General features: G+C 42.8%; 3 protein-coding genes across 3 annotated transcripts; 2 read left to right on the forward strand and 1 right to left on the reverse strand.

Annotated features, from left to right (window-relative positions):
* Positions 1-8,297: 8,297 nt before the first annotated feature.
* On the forward strand, positions 8,298-12,171 carry B0H65DRAFT_105234 (Endonuclease/exonuclease/phosphatase). The gene is made up of 2 exons (XM_062820478.1): positions 8,298-8,466; positions 8,601-12,171. The coding sequence occupies exons 1-2, from the start codon at positions 8,422-8,424 to the stop codon at positions 12,036-12,038; spliced, it is 3,483 nt and encodes a 1,160-aa protein (XP_062684265.1). The 5' UTR covers positions 8,298-8,421; the 3' UTR covers positions 12,039-12,171.
* Positions 12,172-13,449: 1,278 nt separating this feature from the next.
* B0H65DRAFT_422201 (uncharacterized protein) lies at positions 13,450-15,084 on the forward strand (the record flags this gene model as incomplete). Its single annotated transcript, XM_062824386.1, has 3 exons — positions 13,450-14,447; positions 14,604-14,803; positions 14,867-15,084. The coding sequence occupies 3 exons, from the start codon at positions 13,450-13,452 to the stop codon at positions 15,082-15,084; spliced, it is 1,416 nt and encodes a 471-aa protein (XP_062684266.1).
* Positions 15,085-15,237: 153 nt separating this feature from the next.
* On the reverse strand, positions 15,238-18,535 carry B0H65DRAFT_105267 (WD40-repeat-containing domain protein). Its single transcript, XM_062820479.1, has 2 exons — positions 17,979-18,535; positions 15,238-17,914 (listed from the first exon to the last, which is right to left on the reverse strand). Exons 1-2 carry the CDS (start codon positions 18,107-18,109, stop codon positions 15,346-15,348), a joined length of 2,700 nt encoding a protein of 899 aa, XP_062684267.1. The 5' UTR covers positions 18,110-18,535; the 3' UTR covers positions 15,238-15,345.
* Between the last annotated feature and the right edge of the window lie 431 nt (positions 18,536-18,966).

Here is an 18,966-nt window from a genome sequence, read left to right on the forward strand (position 1 = left end):
TCGTCGGTCCTATTATAAGTAATAAGAATAGTTCTATTTATAATTAAGGAAATATATAGCCTCTTAATTAAATTGCGTTTAAAGGCTTTAATTTATAAGATAAGGAAGAAGAAGATAAGAGCCTATCCTTATACAATTAAATATTATAAGAATAAATAAACTTTTAGTAAATAGTTGTTATAAATACCCTAATTTATTAAATCTTTTTATTTACTTATTTTACAAATTACGTAAATTATATTATTCTACTTTAATTAATAACGGCTATATTGTTTTTAAATTTATTAATTGCCGTTTCGTTTATTGTTATTAAATCCCTTATTTTAAGTTAGCGACCCCCAAATTTCTTTACTTCTCCGACGGCTATATTAAAGGTAATATTACCTACTTTTTTGAATTAACGATATAAGCGGGCGTTTACTATAAAATTATCGATTTATTTATTTATGATTTAATAGAAGATAATTTTATTATTTTAAACTATTTTTAATCAATTTACTATATTTTTAATATTAATTAGTTTAACGATTCCCTTTATTTTAGCCCCGTTTACAAATAATATAATTATTTTCTTTACAGAATTTTAATTTACTTTCATTCTATTCTACTAATTAAATGGTACGCCCTTTTAATATTTCTGATTAATATAACTGGTACGCGCCCTATTTATAAAAAGCCTTCTTACGAAGAAATTTTTAATAAAGGGGAATTAAAATTATTATAATTATTATAATTAGAATTTATATGTTACTTCTTTATTTCCGCAATTGTAAAGAAGGTTGCCCGTTAACGGTTTAACTGTTTTAAGAACCGGGTTATTAACCGGCTAGGGATTACGTTTATTAATAAAATTCTTAATAGTCCGGGTTAAATATTAATATTTATTATTATATTATTTCGAATTAGCCCCCGCGTTTTCTTAATTCCTTATTAGGTAGTTAGAGGGGTCCGTATTAGTAATATTAATTACTATATACCGGTTAGGTTTTATAGTATTTTTAAAGGCCCTATTAATTCTAATGATATTAAAGAGCTATTTGTACCGAACTTTAATTAGTTAATTGAAAAGTACAAATTATAAATTATCTATACAATTTAAACCAATATAGAAGAGGATATTAAAAAAGTAATTAAAGAAAATAAAGTAAAAGAAGAAGGAAGAACCTTAAACCTCAAAGATATTAATAATAATTTAATAGAAAATATAATAAAGGAGGTATTAGGAGGAAGAAGTTAGAAGTATAAACGATTCGTTAATAATTATTATTATTAATAGATTAACGTTTTAATTAGTAAAGGAGACGAAGATACACTACGGGCAATAAAAGTAACTAACTTTATTTATTTTATTAATAAGGATAGGAATTTCCCCTGTTATAAGCAAATTATTAATAATTATTTTATAATTAATAACGTTTCTATTAGTAAAATTATATTGGAGGATATTATTAAATTTTATAAAAAGGCCGATAAACCTTTTAAGATTAACGTTTAAATTTCAATTAAGTTCCCTAAATAGTATTAGTATTATATTAATACCTTTTGATAGGAAGGATTCAAGATTTTACCTCCTAACCGTTTTTATAATTTTCAATTTAAATTCTGCTCAAGAGCTATATCCTTAGCGGCCTACGGCTGACTTTTTAACCCTAATGAATTAAATATTATTAAGAAATAGATTAATAATAATTTTAAAAAAAACTTTATTAAACCTTTATAATTAGAAGCTTCTGCTCTAATACTATTTGTAAAGAAATTAGGCGGAAGAGTCTGTGTTTATATCGATTATAAAAGTATTAATAACGTAATTTTAAAGTCCCGTTACTTATTCCCGCTTATTAAGGAGATATTAAATATAACTTATTGTATTAAAATATTTACTAAATTCGATATTATTACCGCCTTTAATTGTATTTATATTAAATAGGACTACGAATAATTAACCGCTTTTATTATATAATTCAGCCTCTTTAAGTTCCTAATAGTACCGTTCGGCCTATAAAGCGCTCTGGGAACGTTTTAAAACTATATTAATAATATTCTATATAATATTTCCGACGTCTATGCGACTATTTACTTCGATAATATTTTTATTTATTCTAATAACGTTCAGGATTATATACATTATATTAATAATATTTTCAACCGATTAATTAAGGCGGGCCTTAATATCAATATTAATAAATACGAATTGTATATAATATGTATAAACTATTTAGGATTAATTATTACCTTAGGAGGTATTAGAATAGACCCAAAGAAAGTGAAAACTATTATTAAATAGGTAGTTCCAGAGTTTAGGAAATCCGTACAATCCTTTTTAAACTTCGTGAATTTCTATAAACGTTTTATAAAGGATTTTTCGGCTATAGCGACCCTACTTTACGAATTTACTAAGAAAGATACTATATAGATTTAGAACGACGCTTATTAATAATCTTTTAAAATATTAAAGAAAGTTTTCACAGAAAGACCCGTACTTAAAATCTATAATTAGACTAAAAAGATAGTCGTTGAGATAAATACCTCCAATTAGGTTATAAAAGCACCCTCTCCTAATATAGAAACGACGGAATTCTCTACTTAATAATTTACTTTTTAATAAAATATACCTCCTAAGGATATAATTATAACATTTATAATAAGGAAATGTTCGCTATTATTAAGGTATTGGAAGAATAGAAGCTAGAATTTGAGGGGGCTTAATAATTTTTCAATATTCTAATAAATTATAAGAACTTATAAACTTTTATAATTAATAAATAATTTACTTAATACTATATATAATAATCATAATTCTTATCCCGTTTTAATTTTTTAATTAAATATATATTAAATTCTAAGAACCTCCGCCTATATGCGCTAAGCCGCAGATTAAACGACCGCCCTAATAATATAAAAAACGATAAATTCGTAGTACGTAAACGGGTTTTATTAGACCTTTTATAGTTCGAATATAGTTATTTTAAGGACCTTGCAGCGAATTTCTCCCTTTATTTATTAAATATAAACGACCTCGATAATAAATCGACTGATAATTTAATCCGGGCAAATTACGACATTTTAATTTTCCTATAAGAATTAGTCTCTTACTTAATAAACGAAGTAAAACGCTAATAATTATTAATTATTAGAAAGGTTTTCTATTAGGCTTTCTCTAAATATTACGTTATTAAGGGTATTATAAGGTAGTAGAATAAAATTATTATCGACCTTTATAATAAAGAATTTTAATTTTAATTAATTAATTGCTAATATAATTCCCCGGGCGCGGGTTACCTTAATTGTAACGCTATTTACGGGCTCCTATAATACGAATTCTATTACGAGGGTATATATAATAATATAAGGATTTTCTATAAGGAATATTTTCCTTATATAAAGATTAAATTAGTAAAACGAAGTTCTACTAATTATTTTAAGCCCGTAGCTGTATTTCTAGCGCTATAGAAAAACGTTATAATTAATTATATTACCCCGCTACCAGGTAGTACCTATTTCGGCCAAATCTTTAAATATATTGCCGTTATTATTGACCGCTTAATTAAAATGTAGTATTATATTTTAATAGTAATTGTAGAAGCGGAAGAGTTCGTAAATTATTTTATTAATTATATTTCTTCGATTTATAGCTTACTAGATAGCGTACTATTAAATAGGGGTATTTAATTTGTATTACGTTTCTAATTTACCCTTTGTAAGAGATTGTTAATTATCCGTAAATTAACGTCCGCTTTCTACCTTTAAATTAATATTTAGATTAAACGGATTAATATAAAAATAGAATAATTTTTATAATTTTATATTAATTAGGCGTAAACGGACTAGGCTAAATAGTTATTAATCACGGAGTCTACTAGTAATAACGCTATATTTTTATTAATAGGTATTTTACCCTTTTTTACTAATTATGGCTATTACCCGAAGATAGGTATTAAACTCCGTACGCTACCTCCTTTAAATTTATTACTAGCTTAATCAAAAGAATACTATAAAGTATTAGAATTAGCGGACTATTTCTAAAACATTTAAAACTTCGTAATCTAATAAATTTAACATATATAGGAGCGATATAAAGATAATATTAATAAAAAACGCGTTAATTCCTTTAAATACCGCCCCAGCGACTTAATTTTATTAAATATAATAAATTTCATTAATAGGCGTAAAACTTTGCCCTTGATAGGAGGGCCCCTTCTATACCGCGCGTACTAAAAGTTATATAATATATTTCGCGCTCCTAACGAATGTAAAATGCTTATTAGTATTTTATATATTTATAATATAATTATAGATTAGTAAAGGTCTCCCCGGTTAGAATACGTCGTTCAACGTAAAAGAAAACGACGGCCGGGTTATAATTAAAATTAATAATTATGAAGAATAAAAGGAATAAGACTTCAAGAAAATTATCGACTATATTTAGCTCAACGGTAATTCTTATTAATATTATCAAATTAAATAGAAAGGTAATAATTAATTAATTTAGGAGCCTAAAGACTATATTATTAATTACAAAGAAATATTCTAACGCTTTTATAACGAATCCCTCAATTTACTTATACCCTTAAATATCCGGAATATATTAGTATTTCGAGCCCCGGCCGTTATTTAAAATAACCCGGTGTTAATACCGGTACCGGCCGCTCTAAGGCTTTTACAGTAATATTCTACCTACCTTATTTAATAAAAAATTACCACCGTCGTAACTATATTAATATTACGCCTACTTAATAGTACCTTAGGCAAATACGAAATTGAAGGCTTAGAGGTAGCCTTCGCGAGGATTTTAAAAAAAACTAATAAATATTTAGTCTAGGCGTATATTGAGAGCTCACTTCGTAAATTACGACGAGGAGGGTCTTGAGGTCGACCCGGGCGTACTATTAAAGGAGTTAACGATAGAGGAAAAGGCTGAATTAGAATTATTAAAGTAATAAAAGTATTATTTTATATATATATAGATTTTTTTAATTCTACGAACTTCTTTTAAGAGGGGATAGTATTATAAGGTTAGTTTATAATGTAATTATATTGTACTATTTATATATATATTATACTAGAGCTAGTACTATAGCTTAGAACTGTGTATTTACGCACTGGCTATATATTTTAGTTACCTATAGCCTTACGTACGCGCGTACGGACTAGCTTGCTGGGCTCCCGCCTATATAGCCAGTCCTCTACGCACACTTCCCTTTCTCTCCCTCGTATAATAACGTATATCTTACCCTACCCCCAACGGTGTCCTCTCGCCCCGTGATAATTAAATGGGTTGCTAAATTATAGGAAATTTAACGACGGTCTCCTTTAGAACGTTACCGTAAGCGAAACCGGAACCGAAACCGAAAATAATTTTACGCCGTTAAAAATATTTAATAAAGCGAAAGGAACGTCGTTTAAATTAAAAGATCAAATTGCAAAATCGATATAAATTAATTATGTAAAGTATTTAATAGATAGAAGGGAAGTGTAAAGTAGAAATATAATATTGAAGAAAAAGATTAGTTAATATAAATAAAATCCTAGTTTGAGAGCAAATAATATAAATTACCCCTCTTGTCCTAAAATATATAATTTTTTATTAAATTTGTAATTTTTATTTAAATCGATTAGAATTGATTGTTTATTTTTAAAATTTAAAAAATTTTAATATATTAAATATAATATTTAAAAACTAAGCTACATTATTCTGCGCGGGAACTAATATTATATACAAACTTAAAATTTTTTTAAAATTACTAAAATAATAATTATGTTTGTAAATAAATTCGTATCGTAATATACTTAACGGCAATCGATTTAGAATTATATTGTAATATTATTAAAATATTAAAGTTCGTACTACCTTAATACCTCTATTAAATCCCGCGCGTTAATATAAGGTAAACCGATTAATATAGTAAATATAATGTATATACGTTGCAAATACCCTATAATTAATACGCTAAAATCAATTAGAATATTCCTATTTATCATCTTTACTCAATTCCCTTTTCAACCTTTCAAAATACTCTTTATAATTATTGCTAGGCAATAAATAAAACCTTTTTACCACTTTTTTAAACTCTTCCTAATAATTTATTACCTTCTTTACGACTGCTATATTAATCTTTTTATAGTACTAATAATTGTAAATATCTATCGCTTTCGTTAATTATTTAATATTTATATTAATAAATAACTCCTTATTATTAAAAGAATTAATAAAACGGGTAATATACGTAACGAATACCTTATTGTAAAAAACTTTTTACTTCTTTTTAGGGTTCTTCCTATTATTTACCGACCGCTTCTAACTATTACGAACGTAAATAGGTACCAGTATTTCCTTCTTATTGTCGTTTTTAAAAAATTAGAGGTCGATTAGTATATTTTATTTACGCAATAGTAAGTCCGCTATAATTTAACGATTAGGAACTATTTACTCCGTAGTTATTCGTAAATACCCCTTCTATAAAGGATAGGTTAATAAAAGGCTTAATGTAGAAAATAATAATCGAAGGATATTTCTATACTATTAAAAATTAATACGAATTTATATTATAAGAAGATCATTTAATAATAATATACCTTTATTAATTTATCTTCAAAATTATTAGAAGTAATAATAATACTAGTTTTTAAATTAATATTAAAACTAAAGACGCCCTATATAAATTACTAAATATACGATTTCGTTTTAAAGTAGTTAATTTTACTGCATATCTATACTTTATTAAATATATAATTACCTTTAAATAGTAAATTAATAATAATTTAAGTATAAATTTATTTTTAAAACCGTTATACCCGGTTTAACTAATTTTTACTGTATGCAAAAGAATTTCGAAGAGGAACCTCTCCTACGCTTCGGTTTAGAAAGCGATTTCTTTTTATTAGAATCATCTTTTTTCTTACCTTTCTTACTACTAATTAAGGGTATAAATAGAAATTAGGAGGAGGGTATATTTAATAATTTAATTATTTGGAAAGGTATTATAGTTTAAAAAAGTTAGGGAGTGATAGTTTAAGAGGATACTACATATATAATATCTCCCTATATGCTAGAAGGTTAGTTATTAGCATTTATATTAAGTACTAATAGTTATCGACTATTACTTCTATAGAATACTCTATAAATATATAAACTCTATAATATTTATCTTTAATTTTACGAATTATTAATATACCGTACTCGGAGACGCTATTATTAATAATAATCGTTAACGTAATTATTAAGTAGATAGCTACAAATACTAGGTAGATGTCTGCCCTGGTAGTTAACTAAATATTCTTTACTAAACCGACCGCTAATAATATCGCTAAACTAGTATAATTACGACCTTCCCAATTTAGATTAACGCGGTGGTTTTAGAGAATTCCGTTATCGGACATACTTATGAAGTTTGATTTTGACTAGGTGGTGTGGATTACGAGATTTTAGCGTATTATCAGTTTAGAAGCCTAGTTAACAGGTCGTCAATGCACCTGTTAAAGCAGGTTCAGAAAGATTACGATAATAGTGCTAAAAAAGGGCTTGCCAAACACGCTCTAAGTACCTCTTTCCAACGCACTCGCGCGTATTAAATAGATAATTCCATAGCTTAGATAGTAATTGAAACGCTTCAAACCGTGATACTACTATTCGATTCCCCATTGTAACCTCCATGTCGTGAAAAAACTTGCATTACCAAGAAGATGCATTACCAAGACCAAGAAGATGCATCACCAAAGAAGAAGAAGAAGAAGAAAGAAAAAGAGAAAGAAAAAAAGGGACCTCAAAGAGGAAGCCGGTTCCTTTCTTTTATCTTAGAAAAAGCAATTTTCAACATAGCTTTCTAAATTCAACATTTGTTCAAGGTCCAACATGTGTGGTTTTTCAACATGTAATGCAACTCGCGGGTGCGAATATTATTGTTGAAAGCGAACATATGTTGCACCCCTAACACCCTACTAACAGCATGCTGCAGACCATGTTGAAAGACACCCCTCCCCCTCCAAGGACAGGGGAGATCCAGTTGTGCGCCAGTGTCATCCATCTCCAGCTGCCAGAGCCAGGAGCAATCCACAAGTCAACCCAGACGCATTTCCCAACCGGGCCGCCCTTCGCTCCCCGTCCAGACTGTTGAAATCGATTTCTCAAAAGTGTTCGGTTCTGCGCCAAACGGTCTACCACGGTCCTTCATTTTAACCCGATTTTTAGTTTAATTTTTTGCGCCAATCCAGACCCCAGAGCCAACGCGCTTCGCGACAGCTTCAACGCTCGTTATCCCCCCCGTCTCCGGTCTCCGCCCGTGCCCATGTCCGCCTAGGCCCCCGGTTTGAGGTCCGAGTCTGATGAAAGAGTCCACCGGTTGTCGTGGATAGTATATGGATGGGCACAGCAACCCCGAGCTTGCTGCTGCTCGTCTCGGTTGATCATCCGCCTTCGCCGCCGTCATGGACCCTCCGGCCAGCAAAGATGGGCCTGATGGCTCATCCCTTGTGAGTGTCTATCCCGTCTCCGGAGGCCCCCCTTCCCCGGATCCGGACCCGGGCGCCGTCCGCTATAGGCGTCGGGCACCGGATACCGTAGACGCGGCCACATGGAAGGACAGGCTGACTGACCGCTGCACTAGAAACCAGTCTCGTCGCTCCTGGCGAAATTCGAAAACATGAACAAGGCTGGCGACACCCAGCAATCATCCACTTCCAGCGCCAGAACGACATCCCCTGCGCCCAAGCCCGACCGGCTACGGGACCCGAGTCCTTCAGGGGCACGCGAACCCCCCGCCATCCCGACGAGACCCAGGGCTCTACAGCCGCAGTACACTGGTGTCAGTGTCGCTAGTACTGGTTATTCTAGCTCGCCAATCCGTTGCGTGCCTCCGCCGGTATCCTCGTTAGGTCCTCGACCGGCGCAACCTCCTTCCCTCAACGTTCAACCGCCCCAATCACCACCGAGCCGCAATGTAGATGGTGTGGCGGTCGGGGAGCGCCCTTCTTTCCTCCAGGCCGATTCGCTCGTTAAAGCTGCGTCGCCTGCCACCGCTAGCAAGCAATTCAAGATACCGAGTCCTATTACGCCGGCTACCTCCGATCCGCAAAAATCGCCTCGACTTGCCGCTACACAGCCTCCGTCCCCTCCCCCTCCTCGACGATCGGGTGAACTACAAAGGCCCCGGGACGTTGAAAAGCCCAGACCGGTCCCGCCGCCCGTTAACAGGGCGGAAAAGCCGGTAATTCCTTCGCGGTCCTCGGTTCAGATCGAGAGAAGCCAAGCCTTGGATATCAAGACTCGTACCCCGGAAAGAATCTCGCCTTTCAGCAGTCCGCCTAGTAGCAATGGCACACCTGACGAAGATGATTCCCCGCCGATGCTACCCGCGCGACCAAGGGCGCAACAACAGAGGGAACCAAACCCGGAGGGACTTCAGAGGTCGCGGACCTTTCACGTGGGCTTTGTACCACCGCCCCTTCATCCTTCAGTAGCACGGCAAAGGCGGGGCAGGGAAGAGGAAAATGGCAGTGCTAGGGCCCCATTAAGGCCGCATTTGACAGGCGGGAACCAACCACCAGCACTCCCAGCTCGCCCGCAGAGCATCATAGAGACAAGCCGCACACTCAATGGGATGATGATGGCGCCGCCACCGCGCCCTCCAAAGCCGGGTGTCAACACGAACTTGGATCCAAACCCTCCCGGCAGTATATCGCAAAAACGAATAGTGTCGACACCAACTCAGTATCAGCCCTCGATTCCCTCCAGAACTCATGTTAGGTCCATGACTGTGGATAGGACATCGAACCGCGTTCCTAACGAATTCCGCGCACCGCCAACCCCGATTAGCGCTCCTACCATCGATCGCATTCCCGAAGCGGTTCCAGTCACTTCATCCAGGACAGCCAACGCCGGGCCAACCGTTACAATGGCATATCCTGACGCAACGAACACGAACCGGAGCAAACCCTACATCAGCAAGGGCGTTCATGAGATTTACACGAAATACGACACTAGGATGCTTGATGTGTGCGGCGAACTCGTATGCACCACTGGCGGTTTTACACGCGTGTGGAGTTTACTTGATGGCGAACTGCTTATGAGCCTGTCCATGGGTGAAGGACAAAAGGGAACGGCCGTCATGTTTAAGCCAGGGGCGCACGTCGACGACGAAGGCACAAAGGTGTGGATCGGCAACAATCATGGAGAGCTGCTCGAGGCGGATATCGGCACGCAGAGAATCACGGACAGTCTACCAAATGCGCATGGCCGATATGAGATAATAAGGATATACAGGCATTTTAACGAAGTATGGACATTGGACGAAAGCGGAGCCCTCAATGTCTGGGACCCGGACGAGAGCCACACCCCGACCCTCTCCAACGGACCAAGCCAGTCTTTCCGAGTACCTAGAGGTCACACTTTCTCGATGGTGGTGGGAGACGAGCTATGGTACGCCACAGGGAAGGATATTCGGGTCTTCAAACCCACTGTGGACGGGAAGACCCAGTTTCAGGTTCTTTTGAGGGCCCTTTGTCAGCAAGATGCTGGCGAGGTGATATCGGGAACGTTGCTTGCCTCTGATCCGGACAGAGTCTATTTCGGCCATAGTGACGGAAAAGTCAGCGTCTACTCTAGGCAAGACTACACATGCCAGTGTGTAATGAATGTCAGCCAGTACAAGATCAACTCACTCGCCGCAGCCGGGTCGTACCTATGGGCTGGATACAATAACGGCAAGGTAGCTGTTTACGACGTGACGCAAACTCCCTGGATTGTCAAGAAGGAATGGGTAGCCCACGAGAACCCCGTCATCAAGTTGATGGCTGATTGCTCGAGCTCCTACAGGCTTGACCGGTCATTGGTTGTCTCTCTTGGAGCAGATAACATGGTACGAACTTGGGACGCCCTGTTACAAGAGGACTGGCTTGAGGGCGAAATGAAGAGGAAAGACGTGGAATACTGCGAGTTTCAGAATCTGAAGGTGTTGATTATGACGTGGAACGCGGGCGCTTCGACTCCTCACAGTCTACGATATTCCGAGTCGGACGCCAATTTCTTCAGGGATCTCCTTCAGACCAGCGACTCTCCCGACATCATTATCTTTGGATTCCAGGAACTTGTGGACCTGGAGGACAAGACAGCCACAGCAAAGCGATTCCTGAAGCCAAAGAAGAAGGAAGGGTCGGATCAAGAGCGGATGAGCCACCAATATCGCGATTGGCGTGATTTCCTCATTCGCAGTCTGGATGATTACATGCAGGGCGACTTGTATCATCTGCTCCACACCTCTCCCCTGGTCGGCCTCTTCACCTGTATCTTCGTCAAGGCAGACTTACGCGGACGCATCAGCAATCTCAGCAGCAACGAGGTCAAGCGCGGATTGGGTGGTCTACACGGCAACAAGGGCGCCATCGTGGTGCGCTTCCTGGTCGACGACACTTCGCTCTGCTTCATCAACTGCCATTTGGCTGCGGGTCAATCAGGCGCCAACCAGCGGCATAACGACGTAGCCGCAATCCTGGATGCGTCCGTCTTCCCATCTGAGCGTGACCCCGCCGTGCGTATCGACAGCTATGTCGGCGGTGGTGACGGCACCATGATTCTGGACCACGAACTATGTGTGCTCAACGGCGATCTCAACTACCGCATCGACACCATGAGTCGTGACACGGTAGTAACGGCAGTCAAGCAGGGCAACCTGACAAAACTGCTCGAGCGTGACCAGCTGCTTGTGGCCAAGAGGAGGAACCCCGGGTTCCGGCTGAGAGCTTTTGACGAGCTTCCGATCACGTTCGCGCCAACGTACAAATACGACGTTGGAACGGATAACTACGACACAAGTGAAAAGAAGCGCAGCCCGGCCTGGTGCGACAGACTCTTGTACCGCGGCAGGGGCAGGATAGAACAGTTGGACTACAGGAGACACGAGGTGCGGGTGTCGGATCACAGGCCGGTAAGCGGCAGGTTTAGGTTCTTGGTGAAGAGGATCGATCCTAAGAGGAGGGCCCAGGCTTGGATGGAGTGTCAGCAGCTGTGGGAGGACTTGAGGGCTAAGGAGGCGCATGCTGAGAAGTGAGTTTACCCTCTTTTTAGTTTCTGATGTAAAGAAACATGCTAACACGTCGAAACAGATACTACTACCTTACCCAAGTTATCGGGTATGATGAAGTCACTTCTGAGAGACTGATTAAGGAACAGGCTTCAAGAAGACAGATGAACCGTAGCCCTAATCGACGTCAGGCGTAGAAGAATTACCAAAATAATCGAAGAGGAGGGAGGGACCACTTAACAGCACCTTCGGATGCCCGTTTTATATAGAGAAATGATGAACCGTATGTTCATCTACAGCATAACGCATATACATATACACTCAGCTGGAGAGAGAAGAAGAAGCAGAAACATACAATGGCGGAAATCGGGACTTTGGTTAGACAGGATACAGGAGCGTGGGAAATGGGGCAACTGATGAATGGATCGATGATGAATGGATGGATCGATGGTTTTACTACCCATTCTTAGGTAGTTAGGAACAGCGCATGTTGCTTTTTTTTGTCTTGCTCCAGGATTTGAGACTTGTTGGCTTTTTGGTAAAGCTTGGGAGCGGTCATGTTTACTTTTGACACTGCTTCGCGTCTCCTCTTGTATGATAGGGCAGCTTTGGCTATGAACTCATGCTTGACGTGGAATGTGTGATGGAGATGATAATGTCTGGGAACAGGAGTGCACTTGGGATTAATGTCGATGGAAAGCACGGAAGTGAAGGGAGCAATGAGTGAGATGACAGTTGAAAAGAAGGCAGTATCACATACAATATTAAACCTAATGATAATAGCATCTACACAGTATATATGAAGTCTTCAATCGTGAAAACGCTATTACTTTTCAGAGAATCTGACGAACTGACTTAAGTGGAGGGTGCGGATAAGGCGGGTGGTCACAAAGGGTATGAGGTAGGTTGATCTGTGTGTATGGCTGAAAGGGGATCAATGACGTAGCCGTGATACGCTCAGCCAATTCCACTTCCCTTCACCCCCAACAACAACATCAACGAAAGAAGAAAGAGTAGCATAGGCTTACTACACTCTCGCGTAGGACGGAAAACAGTTACCTAAGAGTTGTCTTTCCAGTGCGGAGAACCGATAATAGGCGCATTCGGACTTCGGAACATTGATGTGCGAACACCACAGCAACCGGCCTTCGTGAATCGAACAACACAACATTACTCTTGGCTTAGATAATCAACGTCCTCCCGACAACGACCAGACTTATAAGGCATATAATCCAACTATATCTAAGAAGTCCTAACCTCATTTGTTCGTTCACGGCCAACACTTTTCCACAAATCAACGTGAATGCGCCCCTTCACTTCAACCGGGACCAAAACATCCCTCCTTCGCCAGGCCTTCCTCATCCATCGCTCACCACCACCGCTAAGGACCATCATCATCACCACCCGCCACCACTTCACCCTCAGCACAACCGCCAAAATGTCCTCCTCCTCCTCCTCCTCGCCCTCACCCGCCGAAGGGGCAACTGCAACCCCCCACCGCATCCACATAACCCCCTCCAACACCGGCCTCTGGTCCAAATCCCCAACCATCCCCCCCTCTCAATCCCCCACAGCCTCCACCCTCCTCTCCCACCTCCTCCAATCCGACATGCACCACCACCACGTCTTTTTTAACAAGGACGGCTTCCACAACCACATCCCCCACCACCTCCTCGCTCTCTACGGGACCTCTGCGCCGTCTGAGGCGCTGCAAAAGGCTTACGACGTTAATGCTTCCTATCAACGTCCTGTGTTACCTGAGCACCAGGAAGTCGTTTCCGATCTGATCCAGAACTGGAAAGAAGATGCGGGGAAGTATTTGGGGAAAGAGGAGTATTATCCTGATTTTTTGGCGTTTTTTAAACGGGAGATGGATGCCGCCGCGGCACGCAAGGAGCAAGAGGGAAAGGAAAAAGGGTTGGGGTATGAGGAGGTGGTGAATGAGTTCCTGTTCTCCGGTACGCCGGAAGCGGATAACTTGCTCATTAGACTCTACAGCGGGTTTTTACATCCGCTGATCCAGCTCATGTACGGACTGGAATGGAGACAGCCGGCGATCGTGGCGGAGGGGTTGGCGCAGGCGGCGGTGCATGGGGATGAGATTGGTGTTTTTCTTCTTGGAGCCGAAGAGGCCGCGAAAGCCAACAAACCGGAGGATATGGGGAGGATCGTGGAAGACTTGTTACAAAAGGGAGTAAGGGGAAACGAAAAGTTGGCCAAAGCGGCGAGGATGAGTGATGCGAATAAAGTCAGGGATGGAGTGTTGAAGAGAGCCAAGGAGGAGGCGATCGGACTGGCGGCCAAGGTCAAGGTGGGAAAGGAAGAGTTGCAGGAGAGGACGGCGGAGATGTATGATGCGGCGGTGTTTATGGCGAGCGCGGCGGCGTTTGTGAAGAGGGATCAGAAGAAGATGCCGAGGTTTGATTTCTTTTTGATGTGAGTTTTTGTTGTCTTTGCTTTGGTTTCTGTTCTGTTGGTGTTTTGGTTACGAACGCACCGCATCGCAACCCCTGAACTCAGGGGTAGGTTTTGAGGAGTTGGACTACACTGGACAGGAAGATTGATACTGACCGACGAACGAACTTTCTTTAGGCATCACGTCACCTCAGCACCATTCTTCCCTACCGTCAACGCACAGGATTGGATATCACTCGACACCAAGGTCCGTCTACTCGAGTGGAAGATCAGGATGGATTTGGTCCAGTATGCGGCGCGTGGAGCGCCGGAGCTGTCGCTTGATGCTATCACTTCGTATCAGCCCAAGGAGAAGAAGGCATCTGGGACTCCTGAAGGTAAGTTGAGGAATACATCCTCTTCCGCTCGGCTTTGAACTGCTACTTACTGTGACTCTTTAGAAATCATCTCCAACCTCCACTTCTTTGAGGACGACGGCCATAGCATCAAGCTTGCCCGAGCTGCACGGATTTGCCAGCTCTATTACCAGACGAGAGACGACGATTACTGGAACAAGTTCTACCACCTGATCGTCGACTCGGTCCTCGCACCAGGACCAAACTGGGTGCGTAGCTGTGGGTTCGATGAGGCGTGGGTGGAAATTCCGAATGTCGAGTAAAAGGCACCCAGCAATCCACGAGTGTTGGACTAGGAGGGCTTAGCATTGCTTTCACACAGTTTCGCCTGGCGTTGTACTTGTATCCCAAAATCCTCTCTTTTCTCTATTGCCTTGAATTGGTATCAAAATCATCTGTACAAGTTATAATCTAGAATGCCGGTTGCACCTCGACAAAAATTTTTCCGTATCAGCGCCTATCCTATGTAGTAGTACCCTTCCTTACCGTTACAGAAATCCTATAGTACTCTAGGATCTCGGACTCTATTCCAAACCGATCCACTCGTCTTCGCTGGGGTTCTCCTCATTCTGCTGCATGACATCGTTCAAGCTCATACCGCCAGCGCCCGGCTGCTCATCCGAGCCGGTGGTAGCCCACTCAAGCGCCAGGGTCTTGGTGTTATTAGTCTCCTTAGCAGCGCTCGCCTGCCCGAGGAGGTAATCAACCATGTAGACGTTCTCATCGGCCAACTTCCTGATCTCATCCCTCATCTTGGACACGGCCCTCGCGACAACACGGAGCTCGACATCGACCTTGCCGCGGTTGGCAGACAGCCACGCGCCGTGCTTGTCGACCAGAGCCTTGATCCACAGCAGACAGAACTCGACGTGTGGGCTCTGCTCGGTCTGCGCGGCAACGTACCGCAGTAGCCTGGCGACGTACACGCTGGGGAACTGCTCGACAACGAGAGGGATGTCGGTGTAAGGGATGGCTTGGAAGACGCGCTGGATCAGACCGGCCTCGTTCAGGCGGAAGGCCATGACGAGAGCCTTGAGGTAGTCCTTCTCCTTCTCGAGCACAGCCAAGGTGGAGGTGGGGGTGATCTCCATGTTGAGGTCAAAGGGATCGAACTGGATGGTGGTGTCCAAGCTGTAGATCAAAAGACCTTCCGTGGAAGCGGCGCAGAAGGCACTGCCGTTCGGGGAGAAGGCGACGCCGTTTACTCTCACTTCAGGGTTCTTCCTCCGCGCGGAGGGGTCGCCACGCTTGGAGCCGGGTAGTGACCTATCTATCCTGTCCTCGAAATCGGAAGCCTCGCCTTGCTCGTCCAGGAGACCCTGTGGTCCAGCCTCGGTAAGAAGCTTGCTGTTGAGGAACTCCTGAGTGCCCTGGAGCGAAAGGTTGACGCTCACAGTGTACTTCTTCAGGAGAACCATGGTGGTGACGGAGTACAAGCAGATATACTTGCTGTTTCCGCCGGCCAAAAGGCATGATCCGTCTGTGCTGTATCTGATGGTGTTAAAAGCCTTGGTACCAGCAACGTTGGCCGCAGTCCGGCGGTCACCGATCTTGCGACCACCAGAGACGTCCCTGCGCCCATCAAGACCGGCTTGTTGCTCAGCTTCCGAGACCGACCAGAACGACAGGTTGCCGTCAAGAGTGGAGATGGCGATCTGGAGAGAGTCTGGCCTAAAGGCAATGTCGAGAACATCCGAGTTGAGCTGGAGAGGCTCGCTTGTTTGTGTGCGGTTGAAGATGGACCAAATACGGGCCGTGCGGTCCCAACTACCACTGACAAGAAGACCGCCGTTAGGCGCAAAGGCCAGCGATGCTACAGGGCCCTCGTGTCCCGAAAGACGATCTAGGAGCTGGCCAGTCTGGACAGACCAAATGTGAATGTCGAAAGAGTCAACGGAGCCAGCCGCCACGATTTCGCCACTAGGATCAACAGCCATGCAAGAGAACGACAGTCTCTCGGGTGCTGTAAAGGTCCTGAAGTTTCTGTATCTGATCAAGTCCCACGCCCTGATAGAACCGTCCAAACTCGAGGTAAACAGGACATTGCCCTTCTTGGAGAACTCGCAAGCAGTGATACCGCTAGTGTGCTCTGTGAAGGTGACAATGCAGAATCCCGATTCCGTATCCCACACCTTGATCTTTCCATCGTCGGCAACTGTGACAATTCGCTGACCGTCCGGAGAGTAAACGAGGGAGTTCATCGAATCGAAATGGCCCTGCTGCTTGAGAATGTACGACTCGGACTGCCACTCCCACACCAAGAGCTGACCAAGCTTGGATGCGCCAAACGCCAGCCACTCGCCGCTCTTGTTGATCGTCACGAAGTCGATTTCGTTCTGGGAGATGCTGAGAGTGTGGATCATGTTGAAGTCGGGCATTTCGTAGAGGCCAAAGATACCGTTCGAGAAGCCGGCGACCAGCAAGTTCGATTCGGGGTGGAAGGCGGCGCATCGTACGGTGGCGCTGTTCTGCATGAAATAGTGCTTGTTGACTATCCTCCACGCCAGGTCGTCATCGTCCACCATATCCTCGTCCTGTCCGAGCTTCGCAACGTATTGCCAGTCGAAAACGGCGCCGTCCTTGCTGACTGTGTAAATCGTCTCCTGGTCCTTGGAAAACCATGCGCCTACAACACCCTGCCTGTGACCGGACAAGACCGTAGGTGTGAAGCCCTCCTCTTGATCGACACTCCATATCCTTGCTGTAAGATCCTTGGAAGATGTGAGGAAGAATCGCGAATCGTGGGACCACTCGATATGGCGGACATCGTCGAAGTGTTGGACGTGGGTATGGTGCTTAACGAAGGGCGCAAACTCGAGCTCGCCGTCGGCGTTGGAGTCGGGTGTCGAAGGAACGTGCCAGACCTCGATTTTCCTACCGAGTCCAACAATGAAATGGCGCCCCGAAGGCGAGAAGGAAAGAGCCGTTACTGGAGCCTTGAAGGAGAAGTGATATAGTACTACGCGCCGGGGCACGTTGGTGAGGATAGCTTGGCCATCTTCGTCGATGGAGAGGAGGAGGTTGCCCTGGGGTGTGAGACCGATGCGCGCGATGTTCTTTCGGTGGGAGAAGGGAAGGGTATATGATTTGTTACTGCGACTATGTTAGCCAGCTTACAAGCCATGCGCCAGGCAAGTATAGGAATCTCGAGACGTACTCGACAAGGTTAAAGACTGTCACCCTGTTGCCAACGGGCGAGAAGAGATGGGTACCGTCCGGGCTGAACAAGAGGTTGCCCTGGCAGTAGACTGTGCCCAGTAAATTAGAAAACTTGAAGTCGGTCTTCATTGTCAAACACTATTCCATGCCTCGACTTTCGGTGTTGAAGACTGCGCCGAACTGGTATAGTATCTGAGGATTCGATTATGTACAGGAACTGGAGGACTCTTTTGAGTCTGTATAAGTGGAACAGAAGTTCAGTTACAGGCTGCTGTTGCGCCTAGACCGCCCGTACGTTCAATGGCGATTCTGCCAGCCAAAAATTTCATGAACTTTTTGGCGGGGAATGGAGTCCGTTTAGCTCCTCGCTTCGGCACCAGCTGTCAAAAGGCTTGGCATGACTGGCAGCCTCACCGACCGCAGACCGACCAGCGGTGCACGGTCACATGTACAGTGCAAGGCTGGCAGAGCTGGCAATCAACAAAGTTTCAATGGCAATGAATGGCTGATCACCGCAAACATGGCGCTAGCAGGGAAGGCACGTATCGATTAAATTCTCGGCGAGGGAACCTGGCAAGCGCGCGTTTCAGTGGAGAGCTTGCCAGCGTCTCTGGGGAATTGGGGAAGCAAGTGGAAAAGGGGAGGCTCCACTCATTTCCCTCCAGCCCAGCCAGTCAAGAGCGGCCTTTCGTGGCAGCTCTGCTGCAGACTGCCGGGCTCAAAGGTGCCAATATGGATGTGCTCCGTGCGCCTTCTCGTCACAGGCGGCTGGTCCTCTGGACTGGAAATGCTGCTTGCTCTGTCTGCGGCCCTGCAGTGCCTGGAGTGCTTGGTGTGGGCTTGGCCTGGCGCTCCCGTCTCCGTCGCTGCTCTCTCGCGTGGGCGTGTTGTGTTCCTTGGGTTGGGCCAGATGAAGGGTCTGGAAATTTGAACAGGCAAATTCCCCTGAACGAAGCACAGAGCTCCACGACGGGTCCCCGTCCACC

The sequence above is a fragment of the Neurospora tetraspora genome, assembly GCF_033439725.1.
Source record: "Neurospora tetraspora strain CBS 560.94 chromosome Unknown B0H65scaffold_2, whole genome shotgun sequence".
Classification (NCBI taxonomy): domain Eukaryota; kingdom Fungi; phylum Ascomycota; class Sordariomycetes; order Sordariales; family Sordariaceae; genus Neurospora; species Neurospora tetraspora.